General features: G+C 38.6%; 1 protein-coding gene across 1 annotated transcript; it reads left to right on the top strand.

Annotated features, from left to right (window-relative positions):
- The first annotated feature begins 353 nt into the window (after positions 1-353).
- On the top strand, positions 354-13,444 carry LOC141673886 (uncharacterized). The gene is made up of 5 exons (XM_074480614.1): positions 354-535; positions 617-1,092; positions 12,166-12,446; positions 12,534-12,974; positions 13,379-13,444. The coding sequence occupies exons 1-5, from the start codon at positions 354-356 to the stop codon at positions 13,442-13,444; spliced, it is 1,446 nt and encodes a 481-aa protein (XP_074336715.1).
- The last annotated feature ends 5,698 nt before the right edge of the window (positions 13,445-19,142 follow it).

Here is a 19,142-nt window from a genome sequence, read left to right on the forward strand (position 1 = left end):
ACTTGTACCTCGCGGTATCTGAACAAGCCGTGAGTGTAGTCCTCGTGAAGGAAGAGCAGAAGCTCCAGAAGCCTATATACTATGTGAGCAAGGTGCTCCACGGAGCAGAGTTGAATTACTCCACCATGGAGAAGTTTGCACTTGCTCTCATTACAGCCTCGAGAAATTTTAAGACCATACTTCTAGGCTCACAAGATCGAAGTCCTGATGGACCAACCCTTGAGGAATATTCTTCATAGACCAAAGGCCAGTGGAAGGCTCATCAAGTGGGCAGTTGAGTTAGGAGAGTTTGATATCAAGTATAAGCCTCGAACGACCACCAAGGCTCAGGCTTTAGCAGACTTCGTGGTCGAATGCACCATCAACGACCAAGAAGTCGGGGGCAGGAGACAGTAACCCCAGAAGAAGGAGAGAAGGAGAAGGATGAAGAAACAACCGTAAAAGAGTATTGGGTTCTCCATTTTAACGGAGCGTCCAAAACAAAATATAGTGGTGCAGGCCTAGTCTTGGAAAGCCTTGATGGGTTTATGATTGAGTATGCTTTGAAGTTGGACTTCCCGATTATGAACAACGAAGCAGAATATGAAGCATTGATAGCTGGCTTAGGCTTGGCTAGAGCCGTGAGGGCCAAAAACCTGAAGGTCTACGGAGACTCAAGACTTGTAGTTGCTCAAGTTAATGGAGAATTTGAGGCCAAGGATGATACTATGGCCAAGTACCTGAGAGTCGTAAAGGGAATACTGACTCAATTCGATGAATGGTACTCTGAACATGTTCCGAGAGAGGAGAACATTACGGCGGATGCCTTGTCTCAGTTCGCCTCGTCTGAAATCGAGAATTATCCGAGAAGTATTTACTTCCAGGTCTTGAAGACCCCTACTATTCATGTCATAAATCTGATAGCACCGGTTGGTGTGGCAAATTATTGGATAGGTCCGATCAAGACCCACTTAGAAACTGGGTGGCTCCCCGATGATGCCCAGGAGGCACGCAAGCTGTTGGTTAGAGCGTTAAGATACTCGCTGATTGAAGGCCTTCTTTACAAAATGGCCTTTGTTATTCCATACATGAAATGCCTGAGACCTCTGAAAGGCATATGTCATAGCCTATTTTTTATTCAAGGATTTAACTCAACTCAAATAAGAATGTAACAAGTAAATAGTGGATCTACCGTCAAAGATATCTTGTCAGGGTATCGAATAATTACAGGGATTTAATCTGAAGAAAATCAAGTTATCAAAGTCAAGACATGAAGAAATGTCACGGAAGTTAGTCACTCATGAACCAGAAAGTACATCGAGTGTCAACAATGAAGTGGTGGAATTGATTCATATTTTTCATTGATTTTCAGAAGATTTTCAGAAGAATGATTGTTGTTCAAGAGTAGTATTAATTCTCTATTAATTAATTAAGTCGTATAATTTAATTAAGAAAATAAATTATATCTACAAAGATTAATTTATTTATTAATTGAATTAATTGATTAGTTAATTCTGAATTAATATTATGAATTTTCAGAATTGATTTTGAACTTATATTCAATATTAATTCAGCATGACAATCAATTGAATTAGTTTGACAATCAATTGTCATACCGAAAGTCATGCTAGTTCAAATGGATTGTTATACCGAAAGTTCTATCAGCTATGGGATTGTCTTTCTTGTACAAGTGATTGTCTCACCGATTGTCTTGCTAGTTCAATCAGATTGTCTCACTGAAAGTCATGCCAATTCTCAGATTGTCTTGCCAGTTCAATTCAGTTATGTTGATTGAATTATAAAAGACAAGGAACAGCAGATCATTAAAGACATACAACTACTCAAGAACAAAAAGAAACATAGCAGCCGCAGAAGCTTTTACTAAACATTTCATCTCTCAACTGCAAATTCAAGATCATTAATTTCTAGCGATTAAAGTTAAATCTAAACCACTAGAAATCATTCTCTTGTTCTTGTGTAACTATATAGCGGATCAAAATCCCTAAAACTTAATCTCAAATTGCTTCTAGCATTTGATCTTTTTATTGCAAAAATAGAAAAAGTTCATGTCGAATTTAATCGAGATTTGTGATATTTTATTTGAGATTAATCCCTTGTAAACGATACCGTTGTTGTAACACCTTTCAAGTTTAATAATAGTTTTATTTAACTTGAATTTTGTTTCACTTTTTATTCCGCATTAAATTCAGTTAAACGGTAAAGTTTGTATTCAACCCCCCTTCTACAAACATATTGGGACCTAACAATTGGTATCAGAGCCTTCTGATTAACGAACAAATCAAGATCCTAGACTTTTGTGATTTTTCAACTCATTGAATTTTTATTTCTTCAAAAATTCATAATGACTTCACAAAAAGTTGGAACCGTTAAAATTCCACTGTTCGATAAAGTAAATTATATTATGTGGAAGAAGAAGATGCTCTTGTTTTTACAAGTTGCAAATCCCAAATATATGGACGTGTTAAAGAAGGGTCCAAAAATTCCGATGGTTATTGAACCAGAGGTTATAGAAGATAATATTGTAATTACCAAAGCTAGAACCTATGCAAAAGAGCCTGAGGATTTTACTCCTTCTGAAAAGGAAGAAGCCTCCTTGGATGCCAGCCTTCAATTAATTTTAGTTGATTCCCTTGATCCCTTGATGAACAGACATGAAATGAACTGTAAAAATTCCAAACACATCTAGGAAACTATTGAGGTGATTGATGAAGGCACAGAGGAAGTTAGGGAGAACAAGTTAGAGATCCTAACCTCTGAGTATGAACATTTTAAATCCAATCCAGGAGAAGGAATTACTGAAGTGTTCGAGAGGTACAATGCATTGATCAACAACCTGAACATAAATGGAAAATATTATTCAATCAGGGAGGTCAACAAAAAGTTCCTTTTAACACTGCCAACTCATCTTGAACATAGAATCACTGCCTTAAGAGAAGCGAGAGATCTGAGTGAGATTTCTTTGGAAAAGCTCTATGGTGTGTTAAAAACCTATGAGTTGGAGCAGATTCAGCAGAAGGAAGTCTATGGGAAAGGTAGAGTGGTCAGCACGTCTACTGCTCTAGTAGCTGAACAACAACAACAACAACAACAACAACAACAACAACAACAACAATCTCAACAGTCAGAGAGAATGGTACAGTCATCCAAGGCTGAGGAAAATGTGATAGTAGCAGAATATGATCCTCCTACTACAAATCAATTCGGTGATGATTTTTACTCCTTGGAAGAGCTGGAGCAATTGGAAGATGAGTCAATGGCCCTGATTGTCAAGAGATTCTCCAATGTCAGATTCAAGAGGAATCCCAAGTTCAAGTACAAGTCCAACTACAATAGATTCCAGAAAGGTGGATCTTCATCCTCTAACACCAGCAGTGGTGGATACAAAATAGGGATGGTTGATCGGAGCACCATTCGATACTTTAACTGTAATGAGTTGGGACACTTTTTCATATAACTGATAGTCAAGATGAAGAAGTTGGGAATCTTGCTCTTATGACTATTGATGGAAATACTTCATCGTCAAGAAAAGAGGTAAACTTCACTAATGCTGAATTAGTTTATCATCTAGGAGGTTCCTTAGATTGTGCTCATCGTGATAATGAATGTTAATTCAACAGATCAAAGACCTTGAGAAAGAGGTCAATAAATTAAAACTTGTGCACATTAATCAAGACAAATTAAAAAGAACAAGTATCTTTTCTAGAGAATAGAGTTAACTGTTATAGACAACTCGAAACTATTCTCAAAGACAAGATCACCGGTCTTGAGACTAAGGTTAAAGCTTACTTTAATTCTTGTTCGAAGGCTAAAGATTTCTACAATAACCAAGCTGTTAATTAAACATCTGGAATAGGTTTTGATTACAATGGTGTTATTGGAAAATTAGGCATTAAATCCCCTCCTCATGTATGTGCTAAAGAGAGGGAAGTGCCACATGTGCTTAAGGGTGTTGATAAACCCCTCTATAAAAAATCAATTATTGAACCATTTGATGAGACTTCCTTTATTATTCAAGAAGAAATACGTGTTGAAGATCTTGCTAATGAGAAGGTTGTTTCCAAGCCAACTGTGTCGAAAGTTCCAGTCAAAGTTGTGAAAGCAAATGAGACTAACTCAGACACACATAAGTTAGATAACAAAAATGCCATGTATATCATGCATAATTTTCCTGTTGTTAATCCCTCTCATAAAGTATGTGGTGTTCCTAATTGTATGTCTTGTGCTTTTAATTTGATGTATGCTTATTTTAATGGTAAGCATGCTTCTAGTGATAAGACTACTCCTCGACAGCATGTGAATAATAGGAAGCATGATAGGTCTAAGACTGCTAGTCCTCCTAAGGCTAGAAAGGAGACATTTGTGCCTAAGCCTAAACAGAAATATGTTAAGGCTGTTTACAAGGTCAAATGTCCAGTCGTTGAAAAAGTTGAGAACATAAAAGTTAAGAATGTTGTTTTGCCTGATAAAGGCCAATTCTACAAGTATGCCGGACCCAACCAAGTTTGGGTTCCGAAAAAGGTCTAATCCATTTGTATTACAGGGCATTAAACAGGTGGAACCGGTAGTGCGGATTCTTGACAGCGGATCGTCAAGATATATGATCGGAGATAGAGCCCTGCTATCAAATGTGGTTGAGAAAGCTGGCCCAGTGGTTACCTTTGGAGATAATAACAAAGGTTTAACTAAGGGATATGGCTGTTTGCAAGCTAGAAATGTTATCATTAAAAATGTGTATATTGTGCAAGGACTTGAACACAATCTGCTTAGTATCAGTCAGTTATGTGATAAGGGCTACTATGTTTTATTGGACAAGCTGAAGTGTCAGATCCTACATAAGAAAAGTGAAAACCCCTCATTGATGGGAATCCGGAAAGGAAATCTGTTCGTAGCTGACATGAACTCTGGAAGCAGTCCTGAAGTCAATTGTTTCTATGCAAAGGCATCGTCAAATGAGAGTTGGCTATGGCACAAGAGACTTTCCCATCTCAATTTCAAAACAATGAATTCTCTTGTCAAGAGAGAATTGGTCAGAGGTCTGCCTCAACTGGAATTCTCCCCAGAAGGACTATGTTAGGCATGCCAGAAAGGAAAGTCAAAGAAAGCAAGTCACAAAGGCACTGACACATCCTCCATAACTGGTGTTCTTCAGTTATTGCACATGGATTTATTTGGACCAGTTAATATTCTTTCGATGTCAAGGAAGTGTTACTGTCTCGTGATAGTTGATGACGATTCCAAGTATATGTGGGTTTTATTCCTTCACTATAAGGATGAAACTCCACAAGCTGTGATTGATCATATCAAGTTGATCGAGTTAGATTCTAATGTCCCTGTTAGAGCGATAAGGTCAGATAATGGAACAGAATTCAAGAATTCACTTCTCAATGGATTATGTACAAACAAAAGGATTACCAGACAATATTCAGCTCCTAGAACCCCTCAGCAGAATGGACTGGTAGAAAGGAAGAATCGTACGTTGATTGAAGCTACAAGAACTATGTTAAGTGAATCAGGTCTTCCAATGTATTTTTGAGCTGAAGCTGTCAATATTGCATATTATACTCAGAATCGAACTCTAATCAACAAGGACTTTATGAAGACTCCTTATGAGATTATGAATAAACAGAAACCTTCTATCAAATAATTTCATGTATTTGGTGCCAGATGCTTCGTGCTCAAGCATGGAGATGATCGTCGTGGCAAGTTCGAGGCAAAGGCATATGAGGGTATTTTTGTTGGTTATGGAAGAAGATCATACAGGGTGTATATCATTGATTAATATAGAGTAACTGAAAGTGTCAATGTTACATTTGATGACACTACACTCCCAAGTATCCAAACTAAAGATCCTTCTGAGAAACTGAAGTTTGATGATATATCAGATTCGAAATCAGATAATGATCAAGATCCTGAGGTTGCTGCTGGTGAAGAACCTGTTAATAATGATGATACTCAAGGTAATGGTGATGGAAATATTGGCAACAATGGAGATACCACTGCTACTGACGGAGAATCATCAAGTCAACTTGGCAACAACTCAGGGAAAGATGTTGAAGGATCAACTAGTACGACACAACATCCCAATGTATTTCAAGGCGAATCATCAAGATCAAATCTTCCAAGACAGACAGTCTGGAATAAAGCTCATCATTTTGAGTTGATTATTGGTGATCCAGATGTTGGAGTCAGAACTAGATGTTCTACTCAAAATGAATGTCTATTCTCAGGATTTCTTTCTGAGATGGAACCTAAGAAGATTGAGGAAGCACTGACTGATCCAGATTGGGTGATTGATATGCAAGATGAACTCAATCAGTTTGAACATCAACAAGTCTAGAAACTGGTACCTAGACCTACACACAAGAAACCTGTTGGTACTCGGTGGGTATTCAAGAATAAATTAGATGAAGATGGTGTGGTTACAAGAAACAAAGCAAGATTGGTAGCTAAAGGGTATTCTCAAGCTGAAGGCATTGATTATGATGAAACCTATGCTCCAGTGGCTAGACTTGAGGCCATCAGGATATTTCTGGCATTCGCAGCATTCTCGAACTTTAAAGTTTATCAAATGGACGTCAAGAATGCCTTTCTGAATGGAAAGCTGGATGAAGAGGTATATTTAGAGCAACCTCCTGGTTTTGAAGATCCTGATCATTTGGATTTTGTCTACTTTCTTTTCCAGGCTATCTATGGTCTCAAACAGTCTCCAAGAAAATGGTATGACACTCTTTCTGAATTTCTTATTGAAAATGGTATTAGAGGTGTCATAGACAAAACTCTCTTTTCTAAAAAAACATAAGAATGATACTATATTAGTCCAAGTCTATGTGGATGATATAATATTTGGGTCTATTAACGATAGTCTCTGTAAGAGATTTGCTAAGTTAATGCACATAAAATTTGAAATGAGCATGATGGGAGAGCTGAAGTTCTTTCTCGAATTACAAGTAAATCAAAGATTAGATGGAATATTTATTTGTCAATCCAAGTATCTCAAGGAACTCCTCAAAAAGTACAATCTAGAGGATTCTGCATCAGCAAGGACTCTGTCATCTACAGTTGTCAAGCTTGGACCATGTGAAAACTCCATTAAGGTAGATGTCACAAGCTACAGAGGTATGATTGGCTCATTACTCTATCTTACTGCAAGTAGACCAGATATTATGTATGCTACATGCTTATGTGCAAGGTTCCAAGCGGATCCTAGAGATATTCATCTCGTTGCTATAAAATGAATCTTGAGATATCATAAGGGAACACCAAATCTAGGTATTTGGTACCCTAAAGAATCTGGTTTTAACCTTGTTGGATATACAGATTCAGATTACGTAGGAAGTGTTATTGATAGAAAAAGCACCTCAGGGAGTTGTCAATTCCTAGGTAGTAGGCTAGTCTCATGATACAACAAGAAACAACAAATAGTTTCCAACTCAATGGCCGAGGTTGAATCTATTGCTGCTGGAAGCTGCTGTGCTCAGATCTTGTGGATTAGGAACCAGCTACGGGACTATGGCTCTGTATTGAAAAAAAATCCTATTCAATGTGACAATACAAGTGCAATAGCCATCACGAACAACCATGTGCAGCACACGAGGACCAAGCACATCGACATCAGGTATCATTTTATCAGAGAGCATATCATGAATGGTACTGTTGAACTATTTTCTGTTCCAACAGAAAAACAAATAGCATATATTTTCACTAAATCTCTTGATGAATCCACATTTACCAGATTAGTTGGTAAATTGGGTATGTTGAATAGTTTTAGTGATTAAACTAGTTAATATCATAGATCTGTTCTTTAATGAATTTACAAATGAATTTTTCATGCATGAAAAATTCATTCGCAAATTTATTTTATCATTTATACCATATTTCTTACTTATTCTATGTAATTTTGTTATCTTATCTTATTCTTCTATCCAACTTGTCAATTTTAATATCTCAGAATATTTTATTTTCTCTAAAAATATTTTTCTATGAATTTTATTTGCTAAAATTTAAAAGAAATCTATTTTTGGACTAAAATATAGTTATTTCTGAGTATTTTAATTTGTAAATATTTTTTGTATTTTTGCTATATTAATATAAGTTTTTATTTGTATTTTCTGGATTTGTAAATATTAGTTAAGTATTTTGCATTTCTATGTTATTAAGTTTTTTTATTACAATCGTTAGGAGTTAACAATTGTATGATATATGAAATTGAATGCTGATATCTTTTTGATAGATAATTGGTATTTAATTCATTGATATCTTATTTTAATATTTTAAATAGAATGCAACATAATTATTGGTACCTAAAATTTTTGACAAGTATCAGTCAATGATATATTGTTAATATTTTGTTGTAGATAATTGTGAGATTTTAAGTTCTAGTGAATTTATATGAGTTGCTATATTTGAAAGATTCACTATAACTTGAAATCAGCAGCATAGTCATTCTTATTAATATTATTTTTCAATAAACAATGTTGTTGATTATAATTTTATTAAGATAGATTATGGAGCTTTTGACATGAATGAGTATACTTAGACTTTACCCTAAGTGATCAATGCTTTAACAAAAACTCATTCATATTGAAAGATAAAATCTTTCTTTCTCTTCTTAATACTGCTAGGTCATCAGTCTGTGTATTATCAAATCATTTATCTTTTTAGGCATAAAAATAGACTTGTGCACTCGAACAGTTTTAGGAGAAAATCAGACTTCCTTCTACATTAGTGATTTCTTATTTTCATTAAAATCTTTGAAATCATTATTATACATCATTTCTCTCAAAAGATTAAATGTATAATTTTCATTCATTATAGATCTTAAGTACATTTTATCTCTATATTGCAATATGTTCTGTTATACAGGTTCAGCCTCCAATGGCCTTCTTTCATTGACAGTTATGAGGTTGAAAACCCACAACTTCTATCCCAGACTGTAAAGACAAACACAGAAACAGAACCAACCAACACTCTCTTACTACTAAAATGAATTATTAATGAGCGTGAGGGAGATAGTGCCTTAGTGCACCACATGAGGAAGGTTCTGAAGTCAACCCAGCAGCTCTGTCTCCTACAAAGATGAGTAGTATTTAAACCGAGACAACTACTAGCCCCCATACATCTTCTCAAAAAGATGTAATGGCTGAAAAGGCACAAAAACAGTTACTTGATTCATCCTCTTAACAGGGTGCGTCTATTGAAATTTGCATGTCGGCCAGGGTATCCGATGTAGTGTCACCACCTCAAACATAAACAATTCTTGATGCACAAGGAAAGGTTACACACACAAAGGAGGAGTTGACAGAAATAAGAGTTTCGACCATTTTAAGGTCAGATTCGATTGTTCAAGGTTCTTTAATGGACAAATTGCCTTTACAGGTGTTAGGAGAGGATACTGATCCAATAGCCATATGTCAGTGGTCAGTGTCTACCTCCCCAGGCTTAAATCCACTGGATGCATCTGCGGATAGTGGATCTGACATAGGCGCAGATCGGCAACTTATTGACAATGATTCAGATATTACCTGATGAGTCACAAGGAAAGGTCTTCACAGACATTAGAAGGGAACTTTGATCTTTATGCTAAATTCGTTGGATCATTGTTTACCTTCCCAGAGTTCAAATCTGGAACCCTAAAAGGGAAACTAGCAACTTGTAGATTATGACTCAGATTCATCTGATGAGTTTAACGAGGATGGGGATTTATGAACTCCCATTGCACCACATATGACCTCCTTAAGGATGGCTAAGGTGATTTTTCTTGTAGGTACAGCTGAATTTTGGAGCTATGAGAGGAGTGATACACTTGTGAGAATGAGTGTAAACACGAGTGGAGAGAAGAGTGAAACACATGTGAGGTACACTAAACAGAATCACACACTCACAATGAGGAAGAAAGAGAAACACCGTATCCAATTTCCCCATCCCTAAACATGGTTCTTGATACTTCGGGTCTCGAATCTGTTTATGATTGGAACCTAACCCTTAGGGACCTAATATTTACAGATTGAATTAGAATACTTCGGGACCTTTGGGAACTAACAATTGTTGACAATTGGTGATCTAACATTTGGGAGGTATAAGGAGTTGGGAAGATTGTTGAACATGGTTGATCAGGCTCTGACTTGTTATTTCTTTTCCATCCAAGTGAAATATGAGAACTTCTTCAGACAATGGCATACATTCCTTCTCTAAGGGGGAGATAAAAGCTTAAGTAATAGTTTGGAGGATTCCTCAACTAAGGGGGAGAAATAGCAGGGAGGAGGAAAAAGGTAAATCACATGTACACTACACCACACTATTGTTGTTTGTAACTACGGATCCTATTATTCGGGAGAGTTGGTAAACACAAGGTGATTTCCTAGTGATCAGAAGAAGTAGTTTGATTCATCACTATTCTTCATAAGGGAAGAAGTTGTTTTCCAAAAAGGGGAGTACCATTGGTTTTTATCTGCGGATCCTATGGTACGGGAGATGTGGTAAACGAAGGTGATCTCCTTTAAGCAATTAATTCTTATAGGGGGGAAGCAAGAGAGATATGCGCTTCTCAACAGGAAATGTGGTTGTACAAAAGAAGCTACTGATAATTACTTCAAGGCTGAGAAGTATTATCTGGCAGAGATTTGAAGAACCAAGGAAATGAAGATGAAACTAATTCAAGATATGTTCAGTCTAGAGGAACATCTATCTTGTATATTTCTGTTGGAATCTGGAAAATGTTAAATATAATCTAGAACTTTTCTGCTATTTACTTTGCATCTCTGTTTACATCTTTTTCTTATTTGTTAGTTGAGTTATCCTCTAGGTATTTGTTGTTATTGTCTAACAAACAAATAGGGGGAGATTGAAAGGCATATGTCATAGCCTATTTGTTTATTCGAGGATTTAACTCAACTCAAATAAGAATGTAACAAGCAAATAGTGGAACTACCGTCAAAGAGATCTCACAAAGTAACACCTGTTAAAGGATTCAGAAACAATGTTCATCTACAGACTTGAGGAATTACTTCACTGGAAGAAGTTCAAGAAATTGATCAAGTCTCAGTGATATAAATCAAGATTGTGGATTTAATCAAGTGACAGAGATCTTGTCAGGGTATCAAATAATTATAGGGATTTAATCTGAAGAAAATCAAGTTATCAAAGTCAAGACATGAAGAAACGTCACGGAAGTTAGTCACTCATGAACCAGACATTACATCGAGTGTCAAAAATGAAGTGGTGGAATTGATTCATATTTTTCAGTTATTTTCAAAAGATTGTCAGAAGAATGATTGTTGTTCAAGGGTAGTATTAATTCTCTATTAATTAATTAAGTCATATAATTTAATTAATAAAATAAATTATATCTACAAAGATTAATTTATTTATTAATTGAATTAATTGATTAATTAATTCTGAATTAATATTATGAATTTTCAGAATTGATTTTGAACTTATATTCAATATTAATTCAGCATGACAATCAATTGAATTAGTATGACAATCAATTGTCATACCGAAAGTCATTCTAGTTCAAATGGATTTTTATACCGAAAGTTCTATCAGCTATGGGATTGTCTTGCTAGTACAAGTGATTGTCTCACCGATTGTCTTGCTAGTTCAATTAGATTGTCTCACCGAAAGTCATGCCAATTCTTAGATCGTCTTGCCAGTTCAATTCAGTTCTGTTGATTGAATTATAAAAGACAAGGAACAGCAGATCATGAAAGACATATAACTACTCAAGAACAAAAAGAAACATAGCAGCCGCAGAAGCTTTTACTAAGCATTTCATCTCTTAACTGCAAATTCAAGATCATTAATTTCTAGCAATTAAAGTTAAATCTAAACCACTAGAAATCATTCTCTTGTTCTTGTGTAACTATCTAGCGGATCAAAATCCCTAGAACTTAATCTCAAATTGCTTCTAGCATTTGATCTTTTTATTGCAAAAATAGAAAAAGTTCATGTCGAATTTATTCTAGATTTGTGATAATTTGTTTGAGATTAATCCCTTGTAGACAATACCGTTGTTGTAACACCTTTCAAGTTTAATAATAGTTTTATTTAACTTGAATTTTGTTTCACTTTTTTATTTTGCATTAAATTCAATTAAACGGTAAAGTTTGTATCCAACCCCCCCCCCCTTCTACAAACATATTAGGACCTAACAACCTCTTGAAGCAGATGAGGCACTTAAAGAAGCCCATGAAGGGATTTATGGACAACACTTGGGGGGCAGGGCCCTCACTCACAAGATAACTCGGTTGGGATTCTACTGGCCAACTATGTTAGCCGATGCAAAGGCTTATGTGAAGAGATGCGACAGATGCCAGAGGCATGCTCCGATAGTACGACAGCCCCCAGAGAGACTCACGTCAATCAGCACACCCATCCCTTTTGTAATATGTGGGATGGACATACTTGGACCATTTGCTATGGCATTGAGACAGAGGAAGTTCATTGTGGTAGTCATAGACTACTTTATAAAGTGGATTGAGGCTAAGGCACTAGCCAAGATAACCACCAAGTAAATTACCCAATTCTTCTGGGAGAATGTGATATGTCGATATGGAATCCCACGCATCCTTGTCACGGATAATGGGAAACAATTTAATAATGCAGAATTCAAAGAGTACTGCGATGAGAACAGCATAGAACTTCGCTTCACCTCCGTTGCACATCCTCAGGAAAACGGGCAAGCGGAGGTTGCTAACAGAATCATCCTTGATGGACTTAAGAAGAGGGTTAAACGCTCGAGAAACACTTGGGTGGATGAGCTGCTGCCTATACTGTGGGCATATCAAACCACCTACAAAGTGACAACTGAAGCTACCCCATTCATGCTGGCTTATGGAGCCGAGGCAGTGGTGCCCCTTGAGATCACTCATGGATCCCCTAGGATCGAAGCTTACGAACTAGAGACAAACGAAAAAGGCATGAGGCTCGCTCTCGATCTTATTGACGAGGTCAGGGATGAAGCCAATGCCCGCAATGTAGAGCATCATCGAAGAGCCTCCCTCTATTACAATAGAAGGGTTAAAGAAAGGTTCTTTCAACAAGGAGATTTGGTTCTAAGAAAGATTGAGGCATCAGGAGTAGGGGAGAGAGGCAAGCTGGCCCCCAACTGGGAAGGGCCTTATAAGGTCAAGAGGACATTGGGACGAGGATCCTACAAGTTAGAGCTCATGAATGGTGATGAAGTGCCTCGCATTCGGCATACTTCAAACCTGAAGGTTTATTATGTTTAGGACATTCAATACCTGTTCCTAGTACTTAGCATTAGTTTTACAAATAAGGTCGACGAAACCATCTTATGTAAGGGTTGAACCCATTTTTTAGAGATATTATCTATTTATGCAAGTTTATTTCTATCATCTTGTCTACCAATTTATTTAAGTACGAGCATCCAAAGAATGCTAGTCCTGAAGGACCAAATGCCGAAAATAAAAGAAGACAAGTATGAAATGAAATTAAACATAGTGCATAGATAAAAGATCCTGAAGGACCATAAGTTATAAGTCCCGAAGGACCAATAGGTTACAAACCAATAGAAGTTAAAATAAATAGGTTCTGAAAATAAAAGCCACATACGGCAATCAAGGCCATATCATTCACTCGTCAGAAGAATCCTCCCCCTCTCCATCCAACCCTTCCTCAGAAGAAGAACCGTTGCTCTCCGAAATTGGCTCCCTCATCTTCCCTCGAAGGGCTGCCCTGGACTTGGGGCTACCCGAGGGGGCTTTGCCCTTAGAGCCGGAACCGGAACCCGAGTGGCTAGAGCTTGACTGGGACCTCATACGAGGATTCATGGGCACCGATCCGGAAGGTTGCTCAGATAAGTCCATAACAGGAATTTCCCAAGGGCAAGAAAGAAGGCTTGGATCAACCACGTCCAGCCATACGCCTTGAGCATCTTTAACTCCCCTATTCCAACCTATTGCCATGTTAATAGGGCGCATCTCGTCATCGTGCTCATACATCATGGTAGTGAACCTAGTGGATATATGATAAGCAGCCTCAAGGTCCTTCCATTCCTTCTTCCTCTTTTCTTCTGAACTAGCATACTTCTTCTCCATAATGGCAAGCTTGCCCTCCACCTCATGGGTCCTAGATTCCCACTCCCCTGAAGAGATAGTCATCTGATTCATGGAAGCTTGCAGTGCATGATAGTCGCCTCTCATTTTGATAGCTTGAGTAGAGGACGCATCAAAATAAGTGTTGGCCTGACAAAGAAAATATGAGTTTGAGAATAAAGGGTCGAGCCCCCAAGGAGTGATTCCTATAGTATTTTCCAAGTTCTAAGAAAAAGAGAACTTAAGCAAAAATTTGTATAAGTAGAAACATACCTGATAAAGGGCATGAGCCCCCGGCATCTCAGCCTCGAGGAGTTTCTCACCAGAGAAGACGGATAAGAGGTCGGGAGTAATGCAATTTTTAGACCACTCAATAGCAAGGGTCGGGTTGCCGAAAATGGAGTCGTTGGAGGAAATACCCCAACCAGGCTTGAAAGGAGTTCTAGCACTCCCGTCAAAATCCTTGGTCTTCTAAGGCCAGATCCTGACGCCTCGAGGAAGGCAAGGACCTTTGGGATATGGTTGGCCATCTTGATGGCGTCTCTAGCCATCCTTCCCGTAACAGCACCACTCGGCTTAGCTTTGGCATCGAGAGCCTTAGCAACTGAGATAAGAAGAAAAGAAACGAATGTAAGAATAAACTTGTACAAATTAAGGGAAAACAAAGATAAATACCCTTTATGGAGAGGCAGCTAAGGCCAGCCTCGACAAGCTTGACCTCCGTCACGAACTCCCAGTAGGGGGTTCTCCAGTCATCGTCAATAAGAAGATCTCGAGCATGAAGCTCAGCAGCAGAAAGGTTGAGAATAAAGTGGGAGCTATCGACTGGGCTACTAAAATCGCGTCTGAAGTATACATCCCAGTCTCCGTCCTTCCACTCAACAACCACGAACTTCTTATTCCATTTATGGTTTGAGTCATTCAGGGAACTAGTGTTCACCATTTGAGGAACGTGGGCTCGGTGTTGAATCACTACCCAACCAGGCCTAGTCATAGGAGACGCCTTCAACATGAAGATGCTACGAAATATTATTACACTCAAAGGGATGCCTAAGTCATGGCATCTCACTATAAATAGGATGATAAAAGACCACCTGTTAGGGTAGAGCTGGCACGGATGGATCTTCAGCTCGGCTAGAAGCCTCGGAATGAAAGGATATAGAGGGAACCTCAGCCCGGAGTTAAGGGCCACCTTGAACACAAACAACCTCTGGTGGCAAAGATTGCATGTCCTCTCACTTGGCTTGGCTCTACGAACCCTCAAACAGTCGGGCCATGAGTAAGTCGACTTCATCTCCTCGATGTCCTTCTCATGAAGGACACTTCGGTGATTAAATGCATCAAAATGGACGGTACTAGGGTACTCGTCCGCTCTCTCATCCAACATACTCTTCAAACTATTCGAGCAACGATTAATTGAGAAGGGGAAGACAAGAGCTATACCTTGGAGTGAGCGTAGAGTAGCCCTCTTATGCATAGCTTCCTTTTCGGAGAAAGAGGACTTGACTGGGCCTTGTCCACCTGACATACTTGAGAACTTGAAGAGAGTTAAGAGCTTGAGAGAATTTGAGAATTTAAGAAGTTGAGAAATGAAGGTGTGAATGAAAATGATAACTTCTTATCTCCTTTTATAGGAAAAAGGTCACCTGCTACGTCAGGTCGTAAGTCAGCTTGGTTTGTGCTAGCAGGTACCTCGTTGAAAAAACACCAGAAATGGTGAGGAAGGGCAATAAAAGACGACATGATAAACGAGAAAAGCGATGCAGGACGTCGCTTATCACATCAGTCTTCCGAAAAAAGTCTGGATGAAACCAAATATAAGTCATTAGTCTCAACTAAAGGACGATTATGTTAAACATCATGATTAACAAAATTAGTGGAGTTTAAGACAAGATTAGCTTTTCAGTTTAACTCACGAGTACAAGAAGGCAACAATTGGAGGCCCTTTGGCCGACCGGAAGCCTCTGTATCAGAGCCTTGACAGCCACAATTTGTACGCGGGGAAGCCCCGGCCGACCAGGAAACAATTGGAGGCCCTTTGGCCTACCAGAAGCCACTATATCAAAGCCTTGACGGCCACAATTTGCGCGCGGGGAAGCCCCGGCCGACCAGGCAACAATTAGAGGCCCTTAAGCCTACCAGAAGCCTCTGTATCAGAGCCTTAACGGCCACAATTTGCGCGCGGGGAAGCCCCGGCCGATCAGGAAATAATTGGAGGCTCTTTGGCCTACCAGAAGCCTCTGTATCAGAGCCTTGATGGCCACAACTTATGCACGGGGAAGTCTCGGCCGACCAAGCAACATTTGGGGGCCTTTTGGCCTACCAGAAGCCTCTGTATCAGAGCCTTGACGACCACAACTCACCTCCGTAGTGGCCTTGGCCTACGAGCCAACAAATTAAGGTCTTTTTACTCACTAAAGGCTCTAGTAGGAGGGCCTTGAGACCCTCAAAAGCTTCTCTAGAGGCCTCCCTGAGTTGTCCTCTGGAGATGTTTGGAAAAGGATAGCTCCCAGCAAAACCAAGTTTCGTAAGGACTAGGACGTCCATGAGAACGAGTTGGTTGGAGTGCGTAATATCCTACAAGAGAAGTTTAGACAAGTGTAGTGGAGCACAAGACTTCCTACAAAGGAAAAGTTCAGTGGAACATGGAGTGGTTAGCAAGAACGAGTACAGAACGTCCATTAGGATGAGTACAGAACGTTCGCTGAAACAGCCATAGCAGAACTCTGAGGAACTCAAAGGCAACTTTGAAATTAATTCCATGGACTATCAAGGACCACAAGAGCATAGCAAGGTTAGTAGAAACCTTGTACTCTTAGTGAGAAGATCAAAAAAAATTGGGGGGTAGGAACCCCTGGCCAACCACCTCCAGGCCGACCAGGAGGTGGCCGACCAGGAGATTCTCCTCCAACCAGCCAACCAGCCCACATTTGGGGGCTTGAGGCCAAGCATAGCCTCCTGCCCCAGGAGGTTCTTCTCGACCCCGAGCCCCCCTTTTCAAAATTTTTCGAAAAAAATAAGAAAAAATCAGAAAAATTTTGAATTTTTTTAAATTTTCAGGATTTTGAGATTAAGCCCATATTAGGACTGGTTAGTGTATATTAAGCATAACTAACCCAAATTAGGAATAATTAGTGATTTGTATGATGAAATTAGCCCATATTAGGGCCGTTTAACCCATTCGCTCTTATAATTAGTGTGAATTAAGGATAATTAGTGTCTTGTGCATACTGATTAGTCTTAATTAGCCCCAGTTAGGGCAGGTTAGCCTCAATTAAGGCCAATTAGTGCATTGTAGCCTAAAATTAGGCTCTTTTAAGCCTAATTAGCAACTTGTACATGGAAATTAGCCCCGACTAGGGTCGATTAGCCCCGATTAGGGCCAGTTAGCAGCTTTCACTCTATAATTAACCTTGACGAAGGTTAAGGGGTGATAGACGTTCGCTTTATAGTCTCGATTAGGACCATTTAGTATTGAATACCATCCAAATAGCCTCTATGGGGGCCTTAAGTGTGTATACTCACACTAATAAGCCGTTGTAAACGTGTAGGTCACTCCATACTTTACGGTAACGCGGTGATACCTATAAAGGGATGATACCTATGAAGGGCCGATACCCGTGAAGGGCCGATACCCGAGAAGGGCCAAGAGTACCCCGAGTCGCGATTAGACCATTATAACTTCCATGAAAACTTAAGCAGTATTCACGGAAGTTGGGGGCAAATGATATGGATAGAAAATACATCCTAAAGACATATTAAATGTCATATTAATTGCACTTGGGCTTCTTGTCCAAAAAGTCCAATACAGACATGTCTGGTCCAAGCTTCATAGTAGACCTGTCTGGTCCAAGGCTTTATAACAGGCCTATGATGGCTCAAACGTCCAAATCCCACCAGCAGAGGTTGTCCAAGTCCACGATCCTGAGTTGTTCACGGACTAGGCCCAATACGGCTAGAAGAGCAGATATGTGTGTGTTCTAAACAGACTCAAAGTCTTACATAGAAGGTTCTGGATCTCCTTCCTTAAGGGGACTCCTAATCACCATCTAAGTTGGAGACTTGTCCGCCAAGTCCCCCAACAGAAGTCTAACCCTAGACTCAACTCTATATAAAGGGCTCTACCCCTCAATCAGAACTACGTTTTTGGCTTGATTCTCTATAACACAGAGATACGTAGGCATCTTGCAACGATCGATAGTCTCAAACGCAAGAGCAGCCATTAAAGCTCAAAGCTCACCAACCCTAGCATTAAATACTAAAGTGCTCAGGTTTTTATTCCACAACAGATTTATACCTTTCTTGAAAGCTTGAGATGTTTTCTTGATGATGGTGGAGTCTTGGGGATGCTTGGTTGGGTTTATGGAACCTAAATCAACCATTAAAATCAAGAAACCAAAGAAAAGTTACTATTCATACTATTCATTATCACTTTTCTTGAATTTATTTCACCCATCAAACCTTAATAAAATGAGCTCAAAAATTTGTCTTACCTTAGTTTAGGATGTATGAATCTTGGGAATTAATGGTGGATTTTTTCCATGGCTAGAAGTGGGGGTTTTGAAATTAATGGAGAAGAATGGGGGGAGAGAGAGAGAGAGAGATTTTTGTTGCTTCTTGAATGCTTCTCTTGGAAGATTTTGGAGATATGATTTATTATATAACCTAGTACTAGTAAATCTATGCATATCTTGTCTAGCTTCCTAGGTTTGCAAGATAATCTATCTAGTTTAGATGATAGGTTTACTATTACTAGCTTGTAGGTCATCATGCTATCTAGTTTAGGTTACTATTTGGTAACTTAACCATGATTAGTTACTTACCATAGTTAGCTAGTTTAGTTAGCTTGGTTTGATATGTTTATTTATGTTTACGCATTCGCTCGGTCGCTTATTCGTTTTCGTAATAAATTCTCGTAACCGGTTCACGGTGTAATTCATTTCTTATACGTTCTTTATGTTTTGAAGTATCGTTCTTGGATTTGAATTTGTAGGATTTTAAATTTGTAATTATATTTTGATTCCCGTAATCATTGATGGTTCATAGATACGGACATTTTTCAAAGTTCATTTTCTTCAAAAACTAATA

This window comes from Apium graveolens, chromosome 7, assembly GCF_009905375.1.
Source record: "Apium graveolens cultivar Ventura chromosome 7, ASM990537v1, whole genome shotgun sequence".
NCBI lineage: Eukaryota > Viridiplantae > Streptophyta > Magnoliopsida > Apiales > Apiaceae > Apium > Apium graveolens.

Bases quoted from the DNA above. Each gene is read 5' to 3' on its own strand.
- LOC141673886 (XM_074480614.1), top strand. From the start codon at position 354: ATGCACCATCAACGACCAAGAAGTCGGGGGCAGGAGACAGTAACCCCA. The intron at 1,093-12,165 runs GCATATGTCATA...CTCTTGAAGCAG, and splicing joins ATGCCTGAGACCTCTGAAAG to ATGAGGCACTTAAAGAAGCC. The intron at 12,447-12,533 runs GTAGTCATAGAC...TTCTTCTGGGAG, and splicing joins GACAGAGGAAGTTCATTGTG to AATGTGATATGTCGATATGG.